Here is a 25033-nt window from a genome sequence, read left to right on the forward strand (position 1 = left end):
TACACTGTTGGTGGGAATGTAAATTGGTGCAGCCACAATTGAAAACAGTATGGAGGTTCCTCAGAAGACTAAAAATAGAACTACCATATGATTCAGCAATTCTACTCCTGGGTATATATCCAGAAAAAAATGAAAACACTAATTCAAAAAGATACATGCACCCCAGTGTTCACAGCAGCATTATTTACAATAGGCAAAATATGAAAGCAACCCAAGTGTCCATCAACAGACAATTGGATTAAGAAGATGTGGTATATATATACAATGAAATATTACTCAGCCATAAGAAAAGAATGAAATTCTGACATTTGCAGCAACATGGATGGACCTAGAGATTAGTATGCTTAGTGCAATAAGTCAGAGAAAGACAAATACTTAAATGCAGAGTTAAAAAAATAATACAATGAATGTACATAGCAAAACGGAAACAGACTAAGATATAGAGAACAAACTAGTGGTTACCAGTGGGGAGAGGGAATGGAGGACAGGCAAGTTGGAGTATGGCATTAAGAGATACAAACTATTATGTATAAACTGCATAAGTGACAAGGATATACTGTATAGCACAGAAAATTATAGCCATTGTCTTATAATTTTAATGGAGTATAATCTGTAAAAATACTGAATCACTATGCTGTACACCAAAACTAATATAATATTGTAAATCAACCATACTTCAATAAAAACATAAGAAAAAAATATTCTTAAGACCTTGTGGTAGGGAAATACTTTTCCAACGAGATACAAAAATGTTCTAAACATCAAGGAAAAGATTGATAAATTTGGCTAAATTAAGAAATTTCTGTACATCAAAAGTCACATATAAGAGTATAAAAAGTGGGACTTCCCTGGTGGCACAGTGGTTAAGAATCCGCCTGCCAATGCAGGGGATACGGGTTTGAACCCTGGTCCGGGAAGATCCCACATGCCACAGAGCAACTAAGCCCGTGCGCCACAACTACTGAGCCTGCGCTCTAGAGCCCGAGAGCCACAACTACTGAGCCCATGTGCCACAACTTCTGCAGCCTGCGTGCCTAGAGCCTGTGCTCTGCAACAAAGGGAAACCACTGCAATGAGAAGCCTGCATACAGCAACAAAGAGTAGCCCCTGCTCGCCACAACTAGAGAAAGCCTGCACACAGCGACGAAGACCCAACGCAGCCAAAAAATAAATTTATTTTTTTAAAAGTGTAAAAAGTCAAGCTACTGTGTATCATACAATTGTCTCTAGTCATATGCAGTTATTGAGTACATGAAATGTGACTAATCCAAATTCAGATGGGCTGGAGGTGTAAAATACAGTCTGGGTTTTGAAGACTTTGTATAAAATGTAAAATCTAATAATTTTTATATTGATTTTATGTTGAAACGAAAGTACTTTGGCTATGATGGCTGTGATGATTAACTTCATGTGTCAACTTGACCAGGTCACAGTGTACCCAGATATTTGGTCAAACACTATTTCAGGTGTTGTCTGTGAAGGTATTTATGGATGAGATTAATATTTGAATTGGTAGACTGAGTAAAGCAGATTGCCCTTCCTAATGTGGGTGGGCCTCATCCAATCATAGGCTTGAATAGAACAAAAAGGCTGACCCTCCCATGAGTGAGTGGGAATTTCCTCCTGCCTGACTGCTGTGGTGAGACATCAGTCTTTCTGCCTTTGAACTCCAACTGAAACAGCTCTTCTTGTTTCTCTAGTCTGCTGGTTTTTTGCACTGGAACTATACCATTGGCTCTACTGACTGCAGGTCATGGGACTTCTCAATCTTCATTACTGTGGGAGCCAGTTCCTTATGATAAACCTCTCTCTCCACACACACACACACACACACACACACACACACACACACACACACACACACACACTCACTACTTGTTCTATGTCTCTGGAGAACCTTAATAGATTGGGTTAAATAAAATATATTAAAATTATTTTCACTTGTTTATTTTTGGCTTCTTTAAAATGGCTACTAGAAAATTTAAAATTACACGTGACTCACATATTTCTATTGGCCACTGATGATCTAACATATATAAGGAACTTCTCTGTAAAAAAAAAGAAACAAATTTATATCCCCCAAGTGCTTTAGATATTGGAATTACCTGATACAGGATACAAAGTTACTAGTGTAAGAAAAATATTTAACTAAAAGAAAGAACCACAAAAATGAGCAACAGCAGATTATCAAAATGACTAGGCAGATTTATATAAGAAGCAAATAAGACTTTTAGAAATAAAAAATATGAACTGTTGAAGTTAAAAGTTTGGTGGATGAATTAAAGAGACGATTGGGCACTGAAGACAGAATTAGCTTATTGGAAAACAGTTCTAAAGAAATTACCAAGAATGCAGCCTTAGGGATGGAAAATATGAGAGATATAGAGGATAAAATAAGAACCTCTACATGTCTGACTTAGTTCCAAGGGGAGAAAAGAGAAAGAATGGAGGAGAGGCAATATTTGAAAAACAAAATAATGGTTGAGGGCTTCCCTGGTGGCGCAGTGGTTAAGAATCTGCCTGCCAATGCAGGGGACACGGGTTCGATCCCTGGTCTGGGAGATCCCACATGCCGTGGAGCAACTAAGCCTGCGTGCCACAACTACTGAGCCTGTGCTCTAGAGCCTGCGAGCCACAACTACTGAGCCCACATGCCACAACTACTGAAGCCCAAGCACCTAGAGCCCGTGCTGCACAACAAGAGAAGCCACCACAATGAAAAGCCCGCACACTGCAACGAAGAGTAGCCCCAGCTCCCCGCAACTAGAGGAAGCCCACATGCAGCAACGAAGACCCAACACGGCCAAAAATAAAATAAATAATAAAAACAAATACATTTTTTAAAAAACAGTAAAAAAAAAAAAAAGATGTTATGAAACCAGCTTTTAACTTGGAGGAAGGGACAAAAAAATAAAAGTGGAGGGAGGGGACATGAGCCAAGGAAATGTAGCTCTAGAGGGAGTGTGGCCCTGCGAACATCTTGATTTCAGCCCAGTAAAGCTGATTTCTGACTTCTGGCCTCTACAAATGTGAGAGAATTAATTTCTGTTGTTTTAAGCCACTACATTTGTGGTAATTTGTTACAGCAGCCACAGGAACCTAATGCACCTACTATGGCTAGAAACTTCCCTAAGTGTTTGAGATACATCAATGAACAAAACAAAGGTCTCTGCCCTAATGGAGCTTAAACTCTACACTAGCAGAGTAAACAGACAATATGCCATAAGTGTCGTTAACAAGTAAACTGCATAGTATGTAAAAGGTAACAAATGATATGTAAGAAAGGAAAAAGAGCAGGGTGAGTGTGGAATCGGTAGTGTGTGTGTGGTGGCGTTGGTGGGCAAGTTGAAATTTTAAATAGAATGGCTATGGTAAGCTTCACTGAGAAGGTGGTGTTTGAGCAAAGACTAATGCTTTAATTTGTGGTGTTCATTTTTAAAAAGAGGACAAAACTAAAACACTGGACAACAACACTGTGTTAAGTTGGGGGAGAGGTGATCAGTATTAAAGTGTTTTAACATCTTTATATAAATTGGGAGGAAAATTTAGATATTTTTGACTTTGTTAAACATACATGCTAACATATCAAGGGTAATCAGTAAAAGAATAGAAATAGAATATATAACTTCCAAATAAGTAGTGGGGAAAATGGAATAAAAAACAAAATAAACAAAACTCAATATGTATTTTTTAAAGCTGAGAAAGGAGAAAAAGCAAAGAAAATTAGAAGAGATAAAGTGCAACCAGTAAGATGTTAGAAACAAATGCAAATGGATATAATTTTCCAGTTAAAGGACATAAATTGTCTTCAACTATACCTCAATAAAAAAATAAATGTATATTATGAAAATATTGACAGAAATTGTCAGATTAGGGGAAAGATGGGAAAATCCATCTAATATGGAAGAGACACACCTAAAATATAAGAATATAAGAAAAGGCTGTTAAGCAATGAAGAGATATACCAAGCAAATACTAGACAAAAGTCAGGGTAGTTATTTTAAGACAAAATACTAAAACTGACTCAAGAAGAAATAGAAAATCTGAAAAAAACTATTAAGAGATTGAATCAATAATCAAAAAACTCCCCATAAAAGAAAGCCCAGGACCAGATAGCTTCATGAATTCTAGTAAGTATTTAGAGAATTAACACCAATCCTTCTCAACTTAAATCTAGACTAGTTTCATACTGACTTTATGAAACTACTTGACTTTGAGGATTTGGATGAAACAATGTTTCTACTTGTGCTTGATTTTTCTAAAATAGAACATTTAAGAATAAATACTCACCTTGAGGATTCCTAGGAATCATCTGTTACCATACCTTCCCCTCCACATTCCTACAGCATTACCATCAAACCACCACAAAAATTAAAGAGATGGGCTTCCCTGGTGGCACAGTGGTTGAGAGTCCGCCTGCCGATGCAGGGGACACGGGTTTGTGCTCCGGTCTGGGAAGATCCCACATGCCGCGGAGCGGCTGGGCCCATGAGCCATGGCCACTAATCCTGCGCGTCCGGAGCCTGTGCTCCACAACGGGAGAGGCCCGCGTACCACAAAAAAAAAAAAAAAAAAATTAAAGAGAAACTTAAAAAATAACAAAATGACAACTGTGAATTCATTAAAGAAATCATTAGGAAGAAGATGTTAAGTTCTGTGGTTTTATAATATTCTTACAATATCTGAATTTTAAAGATCTTCTCCAGAAACTTTTTTTAAATAAAAGTTTTATTGGAGAAAAATAGAACCACCACGTACACAGGGAAAAGAGCACAAAAATTCAACTGATACAGAACTGAAAGTCACAATTATCCAATGTTGTTTGCGATTACTTCAATTTCTTAAACAGCTCCCCTCAATTTGTTTAATAGTCTCACCAATTTTTTCAGCTGAAATAGCATCAAGTTTTCAAAAAATTAAGAGCCTCAGGGAAGGCACCAGCTTTCAAGATAACAAAGGTAATACCAAGAGTCTCCTAATGGTACCAATTCTACCTAAAAATTCCTTAAGAGTAATTATCGAGTCTGGTGGAACAGTCTACGTATCTCACAGACCATCAGGGATGAGTTAGAACACTGACTTAGATGGTCCAGTATGGAGAGAGGGCAAACAAAATAGGTGCATTTCCTTGTCAAATAAGCTCAGTTAAGGAAACCAGGGAGGCTCTAAGAAAATACAGGCAATGGCTGCTCAAAAATAGTTAGGAAGGCATTCTAAATACCACATGCTGTTGGACAACAGTGGGTAAGTTTGATGCAATTATAAAGAAAACAGGCAACTTTAAAAAAAATAGCTGGTCACAGGTCTTTGAGAACTCAAGAAAACAATCAATAGCAAACACAAGAGCCAAAAGTCTCAGTTGAGGGTTAGGACCTAGGTATTCTTCTTAATGGTTCCAAATAGTCAAGGAAATACACTGTTGCAAAAAACCATTACAGCAGTTCTGATTTTTTTTTTAAATCAAAACAAAATTTCTGGGCTTCCCTGGTGGCACAGTGGTTGAGAGTCCACCTGCCGATGCAGGGGACACGGGTTTATGCCCCGGTCCGGGAAGATCCCACATGCCGCGGAGCAGCTAGGCCCGTGAGCCATGGCCGCTGAGCCTGCACGTCTGGAGCCTGTGCTCCGCAACGGGAGAGGCCACAGCAGTGAGAGGCCCGCGTACCACAAAAAAAAAAAAATTCTGCTTTTCTCCAAGATCAATTCCTTTCAAAGCTTCAAGGAAAAACAAACAAGGAAGCAAAACAGAACCCCAAACCCAAAAACAAAAAACCACTGATGGGGCTTCCCTGGTAGCGCAGTGGTTGAGAGTCCGCCTGCCGATGCAGGGGACACGGGTTCGTTTCCTGGTCCGGGAGGATCCCACATGCCGCGGAGCGCCTGGGCCCGTGAGCCATGGCCGCTGAGCCTGCGTGTCCGGAGCCGCATGATCCAAATTCCAAATGCAATATTTAGCTTTATACAGTGAACTTCTGTCAACAACTTTCTTAAAAAGAAAATCACATTTGACTTCCTTCTTGTATATTTGATGAGAATTGTCATGACACCATTGGTTTGAAGAGTGAGATTCTTACATGGATAACATCTTTAAAGGTTCCTTAACATAAAAAAAAAAAAAAAAAAAAACCACTGATGGTAAAAGAGAAGACTTTTACTCACATTATCAATTTGAAAAACAATGCTTTTGCTATTTTCTATGTATGAACAATCCTAGGACATTCCCCTGAAAAGCAGGTGTCCAGTGGCTATGAGAACTCTTTTATCTTCAAGCAATTTTGAAAGGAATAAGATCAGCATAATACAGAATTTGAAATTCCCAACTAGGGGGTGTATGGGGGAAATGAGGAAGGATCTAGTTCTATCTAGGGCTTTAGGAAGTTAAAATAAGGATGATAGGAAATGCTTATATGCCAACAAAAAGGAGAGTTGAGGTGCTTCCAAAAAAAAACTTTGGTAGAGAAAATAGGAATGCTAAATCCCAGGAAGCCTGTAACAATCTACAATTGGTCCAAGTTAAAGACAAAACTGTCCAAACAACATTAAAGTCTAAAGGAAGTTGAAAACTAGTTTATGAACTTTTGCTCTTGTAAAAAGTTACAAAACACGTAGGTTTTGGTCTCTTTTGTGATGTTCTTCATATTATATTCATTTTTAATATGAAGGAAGAGTTGGATTTTTCTCTCCTACTATGTTCTTCTAGTACAACTGACCAGCAATTTTCTATTTCAGCTATTTTTATAAGTACCTGTTAATCAGCACAGTAAACTCAGGGCTGAACCATATACACACATCCCATGGGAACATTTTAGGATGTGTGTATACAAGACTATGTAAGCAACTGTCCCTCTGCTTGAAAACTTGTTTCCAAATAAAAATTTTAAAAACATCCCTTTCAGTGTAACAGAACATTACTTAGTAAAATATCAATAGCTATGACAACTTATTTTTCTCTTCAAGGGAAATCACAAAACAGGTGAACAACCAAGTCCAGGGTGGTTTTTCTATTTGATAAATACATCCAGAATTCTGTACAGTAAATAAAGTTTGCATGCAGTTTAAGTATCTTTAAATGACATTTTAAGCAAATAAACCTTTTGCTTCATAATTAATGGTGTATAAGAACCCCCCTCCTCTTTTTTTTAATAGCCATAGGGACCTCTTCCCCAGTTCCAAATAGGAATCATGAAGACCAGGTACTTTCTTAAGAGTTTTCTGCACATCATACTAAATAACATGCAAAGAGTTCAACAACATTCTTCTTAAAGGTAAGTATTACTCTTTAAATGGGCATGTTAACCACTGAAAAGTCACTCAACTATTTCCATTACACTGCTTCATTTGGTCATTGGTAGTATAAAAGAAGTCAAATAATAACAGGTTAGTTTATCCACTGGCTACTGCTTATGACACCAAATGCTCCAAGGCCAACATTTTATGCAATATAATTGTACTGGTTTGGATTTTCTTTATCTCTTTCCATGTAGTCCCGGTCAATTAAGGATTCTATTCTCTTCTTAAGATCAGCAGGCTGTAAGAGAAGGCAAACTTTCAGTGCAAAGCTCATAATCACTGGCTCAAGCCCATTTACCAATACCCCATGAAAAAAAAAAGAACAGTTTTGGCTCATTGATTTAATCTCCTTAATATTTTTTAATTTTTATCTTTTAAATCTCCTTGATTTTTTAAAGAGGAAAGTATAATGAAAATAAACCAGGTTAAAAAATGTTTTTACACTATGCATACACTGTCACATCTTATTTATTTATCTGTTTATCTATTTATCTACCTATCTATCTATCTATATCTATCTACCTGGCTGTGCTGGGTCTTAGTTGCAGCAGCATGAGGGGTCTTTGTTGCTGCGTGCAGGATCTTTAGTTGTGGCATGTGGGATCTAGTTCCCTCACCAGGGATCGAACCCGGGCCCCCTGCACTGGGAGCAGGGAGTCTTAGCCACTGGAACACCAGGGAAGTCCCCTGTCATACTGTTATACAATACTTTACTTTTCTATTTTAAAGAGGTTTTCTAAGAACCAGCTATTCTCTGCACAATTACAAAAGACTACCATAACTTCACAAAAGGAACACATTATAGTTTAAGGAAACAGAACGCTATTTAGTTTTGCCAAGATAGTTTGAGAAAATAAGTAGACCCTAAATTTGGACAAAAGCTGGTTCTCAAAGTCAGGTTGCATTTTTATAAATTAAATAAAAAATGTACTATGGAAATCACTATTTACAAGAATACTACAACAAATGGTTTGATAAGTGAAGTATCATTTCATAATTTAGATCTTCGTATTTCAGGTTTAAGGTTTAACTGTTACCTGCTACAAATGATTTGAATTTTTGAATCCTACTTATTGAAAAATCATTGAGAAAGCTTATAGCTTGTTCTCATGATTGCATTCTTAGCTCTTGGGTAACAAAATTCCACTGTCTTTTGTATCTAGCCTATAAAGAGAATATAATCTTGCTTGCTAACAGTTTTTCAGATTGTGTAAAATGGCTACTTGATCAAGAAAGGTAAAGAGGGAAAGTAGTTTGATGGGGCAGCCAAAATTTCACCAAAGTTTGAATTCCAGGATTTGAAAATCAAAATGACTTTCTCTTAATTATGGTGAAAGACCTAGAATATCAGCACAATATTTATTACAATGATCCTCTCTACCTTCCCTAGCTAGCTAGCATCAGTGATCTCTCTGGCGAGAGGTGAAATGATTGTTAAGGCAGAACATGAGGGTGAGAGTGTGGTAATGAGGAGGCAGTATTAGGTTTGGAGGAGAGAGAAAGCCTACCTTATTAACAGTGACAGCTAATGAGCACTTATGTGCCAGGCCCAGTGCTAAGTTTTTACATATATTATCTCATTTAAGCGTCACAATAATCCTACGAGATAAGTACTATTATCATCTCCAAAGAGGAAACAAGCTCAAAAGGTGAAATGACTTACCTAGGCCCAAAGCTCATGAGAACCCTAACAGCCAAGAGTCTATCCAAACTTTACCAAGTGTTTATCATCACAAGAGTCTGGAAATCTTCTAAAACATGAGATACAGTCCAGTACAATACCACATTGTCTAAGGCGCTTTATTACTGGGCATTTATAATGGAACATGTCCACGTGACGACTAATTTGTTTGCCAGAACTACCGCTAAGCTTTAAAAAAGATGCCTAATGATTACTAGTTATCTGTATAGTTTTTAATGGACACTTACACAAGCTAACTAAACAGATTTAGCTTAATTAAAATAACCAAATCTGTCAGATAGCTAGGTATTTCAAGGAGAAAGCAGAAACAAAAATAACAAAGAAGCTCAAAAAATAAAGTGAATAAACTTGAAAATTTCAAAGACTCACTTAGCAGCTAAACTTTCAGGTATAGGAGCTTTTATAAATTGTTTTCCCCTTTTGTCACAGCTGCCCACATATGCCAACAAAGGTTTTTTTGGAATCATATATATGAGCATAAGAAATGAAAACTTTTGTCCCTCCAAATGGTCTTGAGGTTTTAGTCTATGTTTGTAAGATTTGTGTCTGAAAAATCTAATTTTTATATATAATAAACTCAATATTTTTTATATATAAGCAGCTCAATAATAAAATACAGAAGTACCTACCTTTACTGGAAATTTCAACTGGTTGTACACTTCTGAAACAAGGAGATTGTGGCTAAGTGTCTTTCTCATCTTCATAATTCGAACAATTGCAGCATCAATTTGATACTGTCTGTCTTGAAATACTCTTTCTGTGGTGCTTGCTTGTTCCTCAACCTAACAAAAAAGTTTTAAACTTAGGAACTGAACCTGAAGTGAAACTTGATTACTTATACAAATTGTACATTTTAGGGACATGACACAGTTAATGCTTTAAGTATGCTGAACTACCAAAAGAAACCTTATAAATAGATAAGGACAGAAAAAACCCTACCAACATAACTCCTATCTGTCCTAATGTCCTATATCAATGAAGTAATGCCAATATTAGTTAATAGAAAAATACCATCTTTGAGCTGCTTTTCTAGAAAGACAGCTGATGCAGAATTTATCATTTTCTTTTACTCTCTTCTCAAACTCTTAACGTGTCACAAGAGGTTATTGACCAGATTTCTGTATGACATTAGCTTATCTGTAAAAGTGACTGATTCTGACATCTGACTCAAAGTATGATACTAACCAGCTAAGCTAACCAGTGTCAAACTTTTTTTTTAACATTTTATTTTATTGTATTGTATTTTTTGGCTGCCTTGGGTTTTCGTTGCTGCACAGGCTTTCTGTAGTTGTGGCGAGTGGGGGCTGCTCTTCATTGTGGTGTGTGGGCTTCTCATTGCGGTGGCTTCTCTTGTTGCAGAGCATGGGCTCTAGGAGCGCAGGCTTCAGTAGCTGCGGCTTGCGGGCTCTAGAGCACAGGCTCAGTAGTTGTGGTGTGCGGGCTTAGTTGCTCTGTGGCATGTGGGATCTTCCCAGACCAGGGATCGAACCCGCGTCCCCTGCATTGGCAGGCGGATTCTTTATTTTTTTTTTTTTTTTGCGGTACGCGGGCCTCTCACTGCTGTGGCCTCTCCCGTTGCGGAGCACAGGCTCCGGACGCACAGGCTCAGCGGCCATGGCTCACGGGCCCAGCCGCTCCACAGCATGTGGGATCCTCCCGGACCGGGGCACGAACCCGTGTCCCCTGCATCAGCAGGCGGACTCTCAACCACTGTGCCACCAGGGAAGCCCGGCAGGTGGATTCTTAACCACTGTGCCACCAGGGAAGTCCCAAATTTTTTTCATTAATTTTTATTTTGTAATATATAAATCAGAAACTCACAGTTAAAAAAAAGTCAGTTAACCAATTCTAATGCTAAAGCAAGAATGTTCCTCTTTAGCACCTAAAATAAAAGAGTAGTTTGGGCTTTTTTTTTTTTTTTTGCCTCATCACTCAGCATGCGGGATCTTTCTTCCCCCAATCGAACCTGTACCCTCTGCAGTGGAAGCGCAGAGTCTTAACCACTGGATTGCCAGGGAAGTCCCTAGGTTTGGGCTTTTTGCAGTTAGTTTCTTTCTGATACGGCACAGGTTTTAAAATAACACAGTAATCTAAGGGAATATCATGCCTTTGATGTGAATGTTAACGAGACAGGAACTTGTTTGCGACCTTGACTTCTATCCCTATTATAAAACTTTTTCTCAAATACTGCATTAAACCTTGTTGGAATTGAAACCAACTGGTTTCAGGAAATGCTGCAGTTGTTGGTTTCCTCAATAAAAGTCTTACAAATTCAAATGGTAAAACAAACAAAATATTCACTGTTGATCAAAGAAACACTAACTAAACCTTCCAATTTTTCACCAAGCAAGCTGGCAAAGATTAAAAAAAGAAAATATAATCTTTAGTGCAAAATATTCACTGTTGATCAAAGAAAGAAACACTAACTAAACCTTCCAATTTTTCACCAAGCTGGCAAAGATTAAAAAAAGAAAATATAATCTTTAGTGCTGGCAAGGGCACAGTAAGACAGGCACATTAGACAGTGTAAATTGGTCCAATCTTTCTAGAACACAAAATGGCATAATGTATTAAGACTCTTAAAATGTTCACATTCTTTAACCCAAAAAATCTACTTCCATGATAAATTCTTAAAGAAAGGATCAGAGAGATTAAGATTTAGGTACAGAGATGTATCTTGCTGTTTTATTTACAATACTAAGAAGTTATGAATTTAAGTACCCAACAATGGATATTGGTTGAATAAATTATTATAGCTGTGTAAAAGAATATTGTGTGGCCATCTGCCATTTTATAAAGATGCTTAATGGCATGGAAAAATTCTAAAGACTTGGGGCTTCCCTGGTAGCACAGTGGTTAAGAATCTGCCTGCCAATGCAGGGGACACAGGTTCGAGCCCTGGTCCGGGAAGATCCCACATGCCGCGGAGCAACTAAGCCCATGCGCCACAACTACTGAGCCTGCTCTCTAGAGCCCACAAGCCACAACTACTGAGCCTGCGTGCTACAACTACTGAAGCTTGCGCGCCTAGAGCCCGTGCTCCGCAACAAGAGAAGCCACCGCAATGAGAAGCCTGCGCACTGCAACGAAGAGTAGACCCCACTCGCCGCAACTAGAGAACGTCTGTGTGCAGCAACGAAGACCCAATGCAGCCTAAAATAAATAAATTTAAAAAAATCTAAAGTCTTAATGTTAAACACACAAAAAGCAGGATATAAAACTATCAGGCCCAATTGTGTACACCCCCGCCCCCTCAAAACCTGCAAAATCAAATACTGAAATACACTGAGCTAGATATAGGCATAGATGATGTTAATGTTAGTGGCAGTATTCTAGGCTAAAATCTTCTTTATAAATCTTTATTATGAACATATATAATTCCAGTACATTAGAATGAGGAGAATGCAAAAGAAATACCGTTTCTTTCATCTGAATTTGATTGATCTTTATCCTGAAAAGTTTGTGCTTGAAATCATCATTACAAATGAACTTGTCACCATCTTCGATATCTTTACCCTTTGGATTTTTCGCCAGAACTCTAGCTTTGCCACAGGCCAATGACTGCAGTGTTCTTCTTAACTCTCCATCCTCTGAAAAAGAAAGAGTGGATTAGTTATTTGTTACTAACTCATCAACACGCACAGCTACATTCAACCTCAGTCTAGCTTCTACCCCACCCATCTATTAAAACTGTTTCCTTTTTTCCCCAAGATCATGAACAACTTCCTCTTTGTCCTATCCAATGGCTTTTTTCCTGGTCATCCTCTAAAGGCTTCAATTATCATTCCGAGTGGATAACCACCACATCTTCAGAAATGACATCTCATTTTCCCCAGTCCTACATTTAAAGGATACCTCCAGCTGGCTCCTCTACTATCATCAATTTTAGTATGTCCAACATTTTATTCATCATCTTCCCCATAAAACTGTCTTCTTTCCAATTGTTAGTTATGAAGCTACCAATCTCCTCTGGTGAGAAACCCTGGAATCATCTTTTAACTCTTCCCTCTCCTTCATCCTCCACATATCTAGTAGTTGCTTCCTCAGAGATGCTTCGTCTTTCTTCTCATTGACCTCATTCTAGTCTAAGCTCGTTATCACTTTATGCCTGAATTACCCCATTAGCTTCTGGACTGGAATCTCTCTTCATCCTTCAAGCTGCCCTACTATCTATTGATTATAGGCAAGCTGCCCAAATAAGTCACTTACAATATGTCACACACTTGAGATCCTACAATGTATGTTTCACTTGCTAGACTTGTAAGGCTCTCCATATCTTACCTAGCTAACTTTGTATCTCACTACTCTATGCTGCAGTTAAACTTTTTATGACTCCTGCCCACACTGTGCTCATTCCTTCCTCCACGCCTTTTCTCATGGTATTTCCTCTTGCAACATATGCCTTGTCCCTAACTTAAATCTGAAGGCCCAGCCCAAGTCCTACCTCCTTCATGAAGGGCTTTCCCAATTATGCCAGTCCATAGTTATCTCTTGCTTCACTGAACTCCTAACACTCTGTCAGCACCACAGACTGGTACTTACTAGTTGTGAAATTAAGTGTCATTTCTCCCTTTCCCCATGGTTATAAGTGCTGAGGAGGGAGATTATCCCTTTTTAGTCCCCCAGAGCTCTTAACCAAGTGGAGTGCACATAGTGGACACCGAATAATGCATGCTAATCAAACGATTCAACACAAACCTATTCCAGTAGCCTGCTTGATCTCTTCTAAACTGAACTCCTCTCCCTCATTAAACATTAGCAGCACCAGTGTTTGAAAAAGAGAGACCTGGAGTTCCTTTTTACCCTGTTGGAGAAACAACAGTGTTTAGCCATCATTTTTTTTTAAAAATGCATGAAAATTAATCAAATAACTAATCTCTTACTGGAAAAGCATTTTTCAATTAGTGGACTTAGAAACTCGGATTAACACTATCCAGAAAAGCCAGTATGTTCAGTGTAGGGTTTAGGTGTGATCCTACTTAAAACAGGAGGAAGGATTGGGTGACCTTTCTACAGGTCTTTTTTTAAGGCTTATAATTAAAGCAACAAAGTAATGAAAATTAATAAGTGGGTTTTATGTGTCATTACAGATATTATCATGAGCAACAAGAAATCACTATTTCAATGCATTTTCAACTTGTCTGATTCAGATTAGTCATGAAAAGCTGTAGGATTTTTTGAAATTAGATATGAGAACTGTTCCCCTTAACGCCCACTCTATTCTCTAGCTCCCAGCAACAAGAAAAGAAGTTTCCTGTCAAGAAGTGGCAGCGTGAATTTTGCATCCACAGGTGGGGAAAGGGTGTGGGAGAAAAGGGTTATTGGTTTTGGTTTTGCAGCAGGGCCCAATCAACTGTGGAAAAGACCACATTCTTATAATATACACAGGGCTGTGACAAGCTATCACTATCTCATGCAGATATTTAGGACAAATTTATAAAACACCTTAAACCTTCAAATTAAGAGGGATGACCTCAATATCAAAGATGAAGGTGAGGGCTTCCCTGGTGGCGCAGTGGTTGAGCATAGGCCTGCCGATGCAGGGGACACGGGTTCGTGCCCCGGTCCGGGAAGATCCCACATGCCGCGGAGCGGCCGGGCCCGTGAGCCATGGCCACTGAGCCTGTGTGTCCGGAGCCTGTGCTCCGCAACGGGAGAGACCATAACAGCGAGAGGCCCGCGTATCACACACACAAAAAAAGATGGTGAAAACTAAGTTTGGGGAACATCCACTTACCTCTTTAAATTCTGCCTTTAGCACACAGTGTCCTAGGGTTGACTGCCACTGAAGTTTCCTGCCACTATGTTTGCCTAGGTAAAAGGTCTTGAAAATCTCCTGAAGTTTTACCATCTACAATAAATAAAACAAAGCTTTATTTAAGCTCTGTATCCAATATCACGTTCACCACTTTTTATATTTACCTCGTGTAAAAATTTCTGGAAGTTTTAAAGACTATACAGAGCAGGTCCACTGATCACTTTGATGTAAGGTAATAACCACCAAATCTAATGGCATTAATCAGTCTTTACACTCTCTGATCTGTCTGCAACATTTTATCATCCCCTCTTTTGAAACATTCATCTCCAATGTCTTCTGTGTCTCTGCAACATGCTGGTTCCTTTATCTCACTATTGCTTCTTCATTAGATTACTTCACAGGTACCTCTTCCTACCACCTACCAAATGTGAGCCTTTTTCAAAGTTATGCCTTAGGCCTGTTCGTCCTGTTTCCACATTCTCCCTTTTAATGAGGGAGATCTGCTCCCTGGGCTTCCATGATTATCTCCATGGAGGACTCTCAGTATCTATCTCTCTAGCCTTAACCCTTTTCTAAGCTTCAGTCCTGGGTTAAGACATTTCCCCAGGAGTTAGGATGGATTTACTCAAGCAGCCATCACTCAGCAGTCCAACCCCCAGGTGATATACGGGCAAGAATTTTTGAGAGCCGGACAGAGTGATGGGTACAATCTGGGGAACTGAAAGAAGAGTCAAGGAACTTAGCCCTGAACTCAGAAACTTGGCATCTTTAGCTATGCTCTAATGATATAAGTACAAGAGTAATTTAAATAAAAGAGTAAAGTATTAAAAACAGTTGACATTTGGTGGTGGGGTGCTTACTGACAACAAACTTTTAAAAAAGTACATATTTTTCAATAAGCAAAATAGAAATGTCATGTATTTCTAGGCTTATAACTCAAGTCCTAAACTCTTACCTCTGGTGGTAAATGAACTTCCATAGGCACATATGTTGGCCAATAACCCATCGTCAGGATATTCACAGTTAATTCAATATTCCCAGGTACATTCTGGTTCTGCATATACTACAATAAAATCAACACACACACACTGAGATCTTAAAAAATAAAAGTGCATACATTTCATGCCATAATAATGACCCATTTAAGAAGTTCCCCATTACAAAACTACATGCGAGTACTGACAATCTTTAAAATAAAAGGCAACTATTAAAAGGACTATAAATGAAGCCTATATTAAGTGCACTAGAAAAGTACACTGGGTAACATTTTGCTACAATGGCACACAAAGATCACGTGCTCTGTTAGAGGCATTAATGACTTAAATAAATAATTTCTCACATACGACTGGGCTGTTATAGGATTTCTTCTCCGTTCTTTTCCCCATACCACCTGCAGTCCCCATCTCTGGAGACCCCTATGTGGCTTGGAAAACCTGGCAGCAACCCCCATTCCTCACACCCCACCAGCCAGCCCAAGTCTCCGGTTTTTCACTTGCTCCACTGCCTGTTTGCAGGGTGTGACCTGAAATGGGGAAGGAAGAAGGGGAAAGGGCAAAGCAAATAAACCCTATTCTGTAGCTACTACAGGACCCATGATCTACTGACCCTGATCTTTCTCTTGAGTCTTCCACTCTCATTTCCCACCGTAGCAATATAGTGGTAAAGAAGTCATTTAAACCCTAGGAGAGGAAAATCTACTTTGCTATCACTATTACCTATAATCTCAAATATTTCAAAACCAGCTTCTACCAACATCTGCAAAACTATGGATCTAGCTTTTCATTCCCAATGTCCCTAAAGGACTTATACAACCACTCTATCACTTCTCCTCCCTCCCCATCACCAGCTTTGAACATGCAACTCACCAACAGTGATTAGATGCTAGAAGCCCTGTTCTCACTAGCTACAGCTTTTCTTGTCGTTACTTCTGTTCAATACACGTTATTTCTATTTTTGTGTTATCTTGGGTGTATACTGAGAATAAATTTTGAAGTAGGTCAAATATACTTACATTTCATTCGTGATTTTTTCCCTCTACTGTGACTATCATCTAAGTTGCTATGAAGTATTTATAACAAATACATGTTTCTATTTATCCTCTTCAGTACAAACCAAAGTAAGGAGATAACTAAATACATTTAAGTTGGAGGAATTAAGTAAGAGTTTAACTCACTTTTACCTGTTTGAACTGAATCATGATGTCTTTAGAAAGTTCCATGTCTTTAAACATTCCTTCAAGTTTGCTGGTGAAAGCAGCTCCACATTCTATTAAAGATGTTTGTACATTTACAGTATTTTAAAGTGGTAAAAACACAGAATTTAGAATTGAAAACATGAAATATAAAACTTACTTTAGCATGAAATATGATCTGTAACTATTTATAAGAACAAAAAAATCCTTACCCCAAAGTGTATGCCCCACTAATTCAGAGTCAAACCTTTAATCCTGTAGTAACCTTATCTACTATTTAGGCATAAGATAAATGGGAAACTTTTACACAAATAATAAAAGAACAGTGCTTTAATTTTTAAAAAATCACAACAGCTCTGGATATGTAAATAGGTTGGAAACCTAATGAGCTTACTCAATTTACGTTTTTATCATAAGAACATACAATGATTGACAAAAGAGGCAACTGACTAAAAAGAGTAAAAACTAAGCTAACATTTTCTCTCAGAAATCAAAGAAGAAAAGGAACAGAAAGAATGACAAACATACCATGTTTAAGTTTGGACAGCATTGATTTTTCAGCATCCACAGATGCACTCTTCCCAACTAACAGGCGCTTGGCTAAATCTTTCTTATAGAAGGCCTCAAAAACATCCTTGCCTATGTTAAATAATAAAACACAACTCTCATAATACTCCAATATAAGGTTTTGACAAAATTGACTCAAAGTGCTTAATAAATCGTACCATTACTCCAAGTTATTTAAATTTATAGATTTTATCCAAGTTTGCTAAATTCAAGAAACATTAGAGGTAGATTTTTGTGCCAAACCTTTCAAAAGTTCTTTGCTATAAAGAATTAAGACTGAATTAATTTTTCTTTAGAAAAGCTTTAGTCAACTAGTAGCTTTAGTCAACTAGTAGCTTTAGCATCAATACTCAAGATTAAAGTAAGTAGCAAAATTCAAGGCTCTTAATAGTGGAAAAGTCAAAGCACAAGGCAATTAAGTAACATTCCTCAAGTACCCCAATAAATTAAATGCAAGGAATGTACAGAATTTTAAATAGCTAACCCCCAAATAAATATACCTTCTAGGTTGGTTATACTCGCTAGTTTCTCTGTTGAGTGCTTTGTTTCAAAAGAAAAATATTAAAACAAAAATACATACCATAGATAAATCTAAATATAATCATAATCTTATCCAACATTTTCTCAAGTTCTTCATCTGTAGCTTCTTTGTTGCCTGCACGAAGCTTTGAATCTACATACTTAGCTAAAATGGAGGGAAAGTTTGTTGTTTAGTGATCATGGGTATCCATGAGGTACTGGTCACTATAAATACCAAATAGGAGTATGATATACTTGACTTTTTCAATGTTTCACATGTACACATGCATTTTTAAAACAGTCTCCAAAGTCAGGGAGATCAAGTGACTTGTTCAATGTCACAGAGCTAAAAAAATACAAGAGCCTCAACTCAAACCCAAGTCTTCTGGCTCCACATCTGACGTACTTTCTACCATACTGATGCTTACTAAAATGGGATATGCGGGATATGGGTACCCCGGGGGTGGGGGATGTATACAGCCCTGTGCTGGGGTCATCAAAGCCACTGAAAGACACGGCACATCTTCTGGAGTATTCACTTTACACTGATGGTAGGCAATCTTAAACCCTTTTCTATTAAAACAAACCAGATACATTACAGAGTAGGAGGCAAATTTTGCAAACATTTTAAGGGTAAGTAGTAAACCAACAAAATTTCATCCTTTGGGGACTTCCCTAGTGGTGCAGTGGTTAAGAATCCACCTGCCAATGCAGGGGACATGGGTTTGATCCCTGGTCCGGGAAGATCCCACACGCCACGGAGCCACTAAGCCCGTGCTCCACAACTACTGAGCTGACGTGCCACAACTACTGAAGCCCATGCGCCTAGAGCCCATGCTCCACAATAAGAGAAGCCACCGCAATGAGAAGCCCGCGCACCACAACGAAGAGTAACCCCCGCTCGCCACAACTAGAGAAAGCCCGCGCGCAGCAACGAAGACCCAACGTAGCCAAAAATTAAAAAAAAAAAAAAAATTTCATCCTTTTGGCAAAGGACCTTCTCAGCTACCTCCTCCTTGACATTAAGGGGTACCCAGGTGGGAAAAACTGAAAACTGAAGTATACCACACCTTTTACTCTAAATGGGCCCAGATTATTAGGTTTATTTTCATCCTGGACATTCTACCTTTCTCACTGGCAACTGTAATTCTGTGCTATCCTTTCCTGTAGCCCTATGTTTGGGCCTCAAGAAATGGCACCCTGCCTCACCTCTAAATTGCAGGAGGCTTGTAAAACAGCTATCAAGCTTTTTATAAATAAAAGTAAATAGGGTCTTACAAAGAAAGACCATGTTTGACATGTGGGTTTTGAGATATTCTTTAGCATGAAGGACTTATTCCTTGCATCCAGCTTCTTAGAAACCACCAAGTATGCAACTCCAAATAAATTAGGTGTTAATATACAAAACCTTGTCAAAATTTCAGGTTAACTGGAATTTTATGAGTAAAAGAAGAACATTAAGGAACCGGGAAAAGGGACTGGAGAAATACCTATAAGTTCAGCAGGTTTGTTTGGTCTTTTGTTAATGAATGTTTCAAATGCTTCTTTCATGGCGTTGATAAATTTTTCATTTTTCAGGAAACAGATATCAATTATATGGTCAACCTTATCTTTAAAATCCAGCAATTCTTGAACCATGGTTTTATCCTTTTCAGGATTAATTACAATAGTGCTACCAAATGCCTAAAGAAACAAAAATGACTTTTTATTAGAATTTAATTATCTGCAATGAAAACAATCCCCCCAATCATATTTTAAGTAGATACACATACTTTAAAATCTCAAAAAATTAAGATAAAGCTGGATTTGAAGTCAAGAAAATAAAAAAATAAAGTTATAAACATCCAGACTGATACCATTCATCTATAGTAATAAAATAAGTAATGGCCACTGGCTATATAATATCATAATGGGGCATTATTGTAGAAGTCTCTGGGTCTTTTTCCTACTTTTAAAGAAGTCGGGTTGAATTTTTAAAAAACAGCAATCTGCCTTCAGTGTAAGATCAAAGAAAGGAAAGAAATTTGGATCCAAAAAAAATCCCTCTTCCTTTTTCCACATTCACTGCTATATTTTATTGGAGCTAGAAATCACCTCAGACATCAAGAAGAGAACTGTTTTATTGCTAATTTGCCACACAGCTATCATTCCCAGGTTGACTGTTCTCAAAATGCCCATTACTTAAAAAAAAAAGGATCTAACAAATAAGAAATTCTTGCTGATATGTACTCTAGATGTATAGATTATAAGCCATGAGAGAGAAAAAAAAACCAGGTTAATGTTACTACCTTAATGTATTCAATCCATTGCTGCAAGAGAACCTGAACGCCACCTCGAACTCTACTGAAGAGTTGATACAGGAGAGATAAATCTTGAATTCGGTTTTCATCAAGGAGGTTATTTAAACCTGAATTTTGAAACATTTGGTATTAAAAAAGTGAACAAAAATGTCAGATATTTTAATGAAAAATAAGTTATTGTGATACTGGTCTGAACTATGACTAGTCTGTGATTTTAATACAGAGATGTGCTTTGAATTAAACTCAAAGAAACAATCACCTTTCCAAGTGAAAACTAACTATAGGGAACTTTATATAAAAACAAAAATTGTGTAATGGTTTGTACCATTTAGCATAGTAGATGAGATGTATAAACCAACTTATAAAAATTGGTTTACATAAATACACATTATAAATACCTCATATGTGCAATAGCCACATTATATTTGCATTAGTATACAATATATTTCAGAGTATTGGATATGGCCTGTGGTATATAAAAAAACATGCATCAATAGGCCAAGTTTAAATGAAGTTCTAAAGTATTTGATTTTCAGAATGAAATAAAAGTGTAACTGCATTAATGTACTAAAATACCTTAAACAAAAGAAAAGATGGCTGGAGAGAAAGGTAAGACTTTTTTGCCTATTTGTAGCATTGTCAAAGTAAAATTCAGGGTATACTCATAGATCACTTAGGATTAATAGAAGTGCTTGGTTTTATATGCTAGAAACAAAAACATTTTAGTGCAAAAAGGAACACATTTCCTTATTACTGCAGTCTTAAAAATTAAATCAAGAATTCCCCAATTCCCACTGTTTCTTTACTGGAGTTGGTAGTCTCCTCTCATCTCACTCCCCATATCTTTAAGTTAAGGAAACAGGCACCTCCTGAAAGTTTACTGTGATGAATAGGGAAAAGGGGTTGTGTCCCTCCTCAGAAATGCAGCCACACACTACCAAACTTTTAAAAGGACAATCTCTAAAAATTTTTCTACTTGTTTGCTGCTACCATTTTAAAAGTAATCTCCTATTTGTAAATTACCAATTACCTTTCTGAAGAATCGCTGTTAAGTGTTCACCTAGAAGTTGTTTTTCCACAGTAGCAATTAATGACTTTCTACAAGGAAAAAAAAAGTTTAGAATTATTGACTTTGACTTTGCTGAAAATTTATAGTCTCTCCTGGGGGGGAAAAATCAAATAGCTCATTATATGTTAATTTCAATATTCCTATTCCTATGTATAAATTTATTGTGCTCAGAGTTACTCTACTTTATGCCTAGAAGGAAAACATTGCATATTTCAGAATTTGTTACATCACGAAATAAATACTTTAAGGATCTTGCTATGGCTGGCTTTTCCCAAACTTCTCTGCTTTCACTAGGAAAGTAAAGAATTTATCTGTGCTGCTTACAGGAACTCCTTGGTTGGTAATATTTAGGAAAGCACAGAAATACTTTCTCCTATGAACACCCACCGAATTTTAATCGGCCTGAAGATTTCAAAGATCATATCAGCTTGTAATACTATTTTTTAATTACATCCTAAACACATATAGACAACCAATTATCAAATCCTTGATTAAATCTAATTAAGTAGGGAAAATAACAACTGGAAGGTTGCATTATGAAAACAATTGTTAAAGACTCAAGACACCTGAAAATAGTTACTAACATGTTTGCGGATGCCCCAAGTGCCTCAAGTGATTCAACAACACAGGTTAAGGCTATTAGGCTGAGCATGTAATACTTACTGGGTGGTCTGATCTAAGTAAGTAATAAGTCTGTCTGCTTCTTCTTCTAGACGTTTGTTAACATGATGAAGATATTCAGGAACCTACAAAGATAGTTTTTTATATTATTGTTTTCCTCCCCATAACTCATTCAGAAAATGTCAAGTCCAAAAGATCCTGGGAGCAGCCCTGTCAAATGTGACAGGGTTGAATCATATGTAAAATTATAGGTAGAGTTTATGATCCAGAATTCTGGCCTTCAAGAAGAGAGAAAAGAAAGGAGCACCTAAGTGAGAGAAAAGCAGCATAATGTTGGGAAGATAAATGCAAAGGGCAGCTTATGTTCAATAAAGTAGGGTCTATTGTGAGACACAGTGGATTTATTAATCATGATTTTTAAATACCTCTCTTTCCTGCATTAATTTTTGGCCTTCGGCTGCGTAGAGTCGGTTAGTTTCTTCCAAAAATCGTTGTTCAAAAGAATCCTGATAAATCTGGAAACGGGTAACAAAATAATGGAGTTCAATTATCCAATAAATGTTTATTGAATGCCCTTAATGGGAACAGCACTATGAGCTTGGTTTTTATTTTTCTTGGCCATGCCTCGTGGCTTGTGGGATCTTAGTTCCCCAACCAGGGATCGAACCTGGGTCCTCAGCAGTGACAGCGCGGAGTCCTAACCACTGGACAGACAGGGAATTCCCTGAGCTTGCTTTTTAAACATCAAATTAGGGACAGCAATCAGCTCTGTAGTAAGTGAAGTAGTTGACTTACTTGCAAATCAGAGAGCATGCTTAAAAGGCTTCGGAGTAAACTTCTATCAATTGCTTCACCATTCCTTTCCCTCTCAATCAAAAGAAGAATGCCATCAATTGTCTTATTCTGGACTTTCTGATCACTTATAATATGAGCCCTAAATAACTCCAGTCCCATATCCCTAAAATAAAAAAATATATAATCTAAATTAATTGACAATACCACTTCTGGAGAGGCTTGCTTAACTTCTCACCACATGTTAATTAGGGTTCCAGGCTTTGAAGCAGCAATTGTAAAAGTATAAAATCCACACATTTAATTTTAAATGACATTATTAAAGTATACAAGAAACTCATTTTGTCTTTAATGAAAACTGAAGCTAAATTCCCATCTTCCTCCGTAACTAAGTTTTATTGTATTATTTTCTTTGGTGGATTTCTTACCTTGGTCAAATCAAGAGGCAAAATTAGTTCAAAGCTATAAAATGGTCTTCATTGTATTGGTAATGAAGGCTTAATTGCTCATTTGTCATCTGGCTTCAGTACTCAAAAATCAGTAAACTCTGATAATTGCTGTAGGTAGATGCTAGGCACATGGTGGGGGGAAGAGCTCATTATACTCTGAAGTTTTTGTGTATACATGGAGTTTTCCACAATAATGTTAAAAGATAATGAGTGAACTCTTGATCAGCAACAAAATGATGCACACTCAGACAATCCAGAGCAAACTTTAATCCCCTTGGCTAACAAAGAAACTTCTTCATAAGTTATTATATGCCCAGGGCATGTTAGTTATCTCCAATATTAGCATAGGCAAAACATAATTAACAAGGTAAAACTGCTATAAACAGAAGTCTAGAAGCCAAATATGAATTTTTAGGAGAATATTCACAGTATCACTCTTTTCTATTAGTGTAATTTAAAGATTTGACTATGATTTGTTACAAATCTTTTCATAATTTTTTTCTGGTATCCTTACCAAATGGAGGGTAGCATTGAATTTTGAAGAACGTAAGTCCTATCCAGAAACAAAAAAATGCTCCTGATCATGATCTGCCAATGAAAAAAAGAAATCAAACAATTTTTTATATTTTGTGAAGCTGAAAAATTTTATAAAATAAGATTGCAGGGTTTACTTGTATATATACTAGACTACTAGGATCAAACATACAGATAAACACATCTACCTGAGAATATGCCCACACCATTTTTATTAAACTATTAATAAACCTTAATTCTTGTAGTTTCCAGAAAAAAAAAAGACACTTAAAATGGTCTATGACTTCTTTGCAATCTGAGAAGCAACTAAAAATAAAAACAAAATAAAGGGGCATACAATTTTTCCTCAACAACAGTCCTCAGGGTGAAACTGCCTTAAATTGTATACGTGGGATTTTGGGTGGGTGGGATGGATTTTAAGATTTTTAATTTGCAGAATATAAGGTTTAAAATAATACCAGATTAGGGAAAAAGGAAAAGGTTGTGATCTGAATAAGCTAAAATGCAGAACCATCAGGCACAGTAACCAAATAGTGAGTGGGATAGCCATCAAGACTGACAGGCAAAATGTAACTTTTTTAATGAGATAAATACTTTTTGCTTAAGTGTTACAAAAATAAAAATGATCATAAGGTGCAAGTCATTCTAAAATACTGGTTTACCTGTAACTTGCAGTTTTAAAATAGAAAACTCAACCAAAATTAGTTTCAGTCCCCCCATTGCAAAGCTTTTAAAACTAGCATTCCTGTATTTGAAGAAACTTATTTTAACGACAATATTTAGCTGAAATGTAATGCTTTTTCCATCTTACCATTTGTCTGCAATGGTTTTGCCAACATCTATCGATCTTCTTTAGAAAAAGAACACTATCCAATGAATCCGTGAGATATACGTTAAGGATATTTTTAAAGTGCTTAGTACAAGTAATATATGCAACCTAAGAGCACATTTGTCTTAAATACGGAATGCCCTACGAACTAAATAAACTAAACAGCACTTAATTATGAAACAAAATGCTACTTCTTAAACTGTAAAAACATGTTAGATCCCACTAAAAAAAACACCTCTAAAAACAAGTCTTAGTGGGACTTCCCTGGTGGCGTAGTGGTTAAGAATCCACCTGCCAATGCAGGGGACACGGGTTCGATCCCTGCTCCGGGAAGATCCCACATGCCGTGGAGCAACTAAGCCCGTGCACCACAACTACTAAGCCTGCGCTCTAGAGCCTGTGTGCCACAACT

The 25033-nt window shown here is 37.3% G+C and overlaps 1 protein-coding gene across 2 annotated transcripts in view; it reads right to left on the bottom strand.

Annotated features, from left to right (window-relative positions):
• Positions 1 to 6108: 6108 nt before the first annotated feature.
• CUL4B (cullin 4B) overlaps positions 6109 to 25033 on the bottom strand; it is a 34533-nt gene continuing 15608 nt past the window's right edge. The window contains exons 5-21 of one of the 2 annotated variants that reach the window (XM_007122044.4): positions 24604 to 24673; positions 23773 to 23846; positions 22813 to 22975; positions 22443 to 22532; positions 22060 to 22142; positions 21358 to 21425; positions 20316 to 20434; positions 19518 to 19710; positions 18089 to 18193; positions 17470 to 17580; positions 16930 to 17015; positions 15706 to 15813; positions 14730 to 14843; positions 13691 to 13796; positions 12410 to 12582; positions 9622 to 9774; positions 6109 to 7528 (exon numbers count right to left, since the gene is read on the bottom strand). In XM_007122044.4, coding sequence (XP_007122106.2) covers positions 7433 to 7528; positions 9622 to 9774; positions 12410 to 12582; positions 13691 to 13796; positions 14730 to 14843; positions 15706 to 15813; positions 16930 to 17015; positions 17470 to 17580; positions 18089 to 18193; positions 19518 to 19710; positions 20316 to 20434; positions 21358 to 21425; positions 22060 to 22142; positions 22443 to 22532; positions 22813 to 22975; positions 23773 to 23846; positions 24604 to 24673 — 1912 coding nt within the window. In that variant the 3' untranslated portion in view covers positions 6109 to 7432. Of the gene's footprint in view, positions 7529 to 9621; positions 9775 to 12409; positions 12583 to 13690; positions 13797 to 14729; positions 14844 to 15705; positions 15814 to 16923; positions 17016 to 17469; positions 17581 to 18088; positions 18194 to 19517; positions 19711 to 20315; positions 20435 to 21357; positions 21426 to 22059; positions 22143 to 22442; positions 22533 to 22812; positions 22976 to 23772; positions 23847 to 24603; positions 24674 to 25033 lie in introns of both variants that reach the window. The other variant, XM_007122043.4, reaches the window with a different exon arrangement.

Source organism: Physeter macrocephalus, chromosome 21 (assembly GCF_002837175.3).
Source record: "Physeter macrocephalus isolate SW-GA chromosome 21, ASM283717v5, whole genome shotgun sequence".
NCBI lineage: Eukaryota > Metazoa > Chordata > Mammalia > Artiodactyla > Physeteridae > Physeter > Physeter macrocephalus.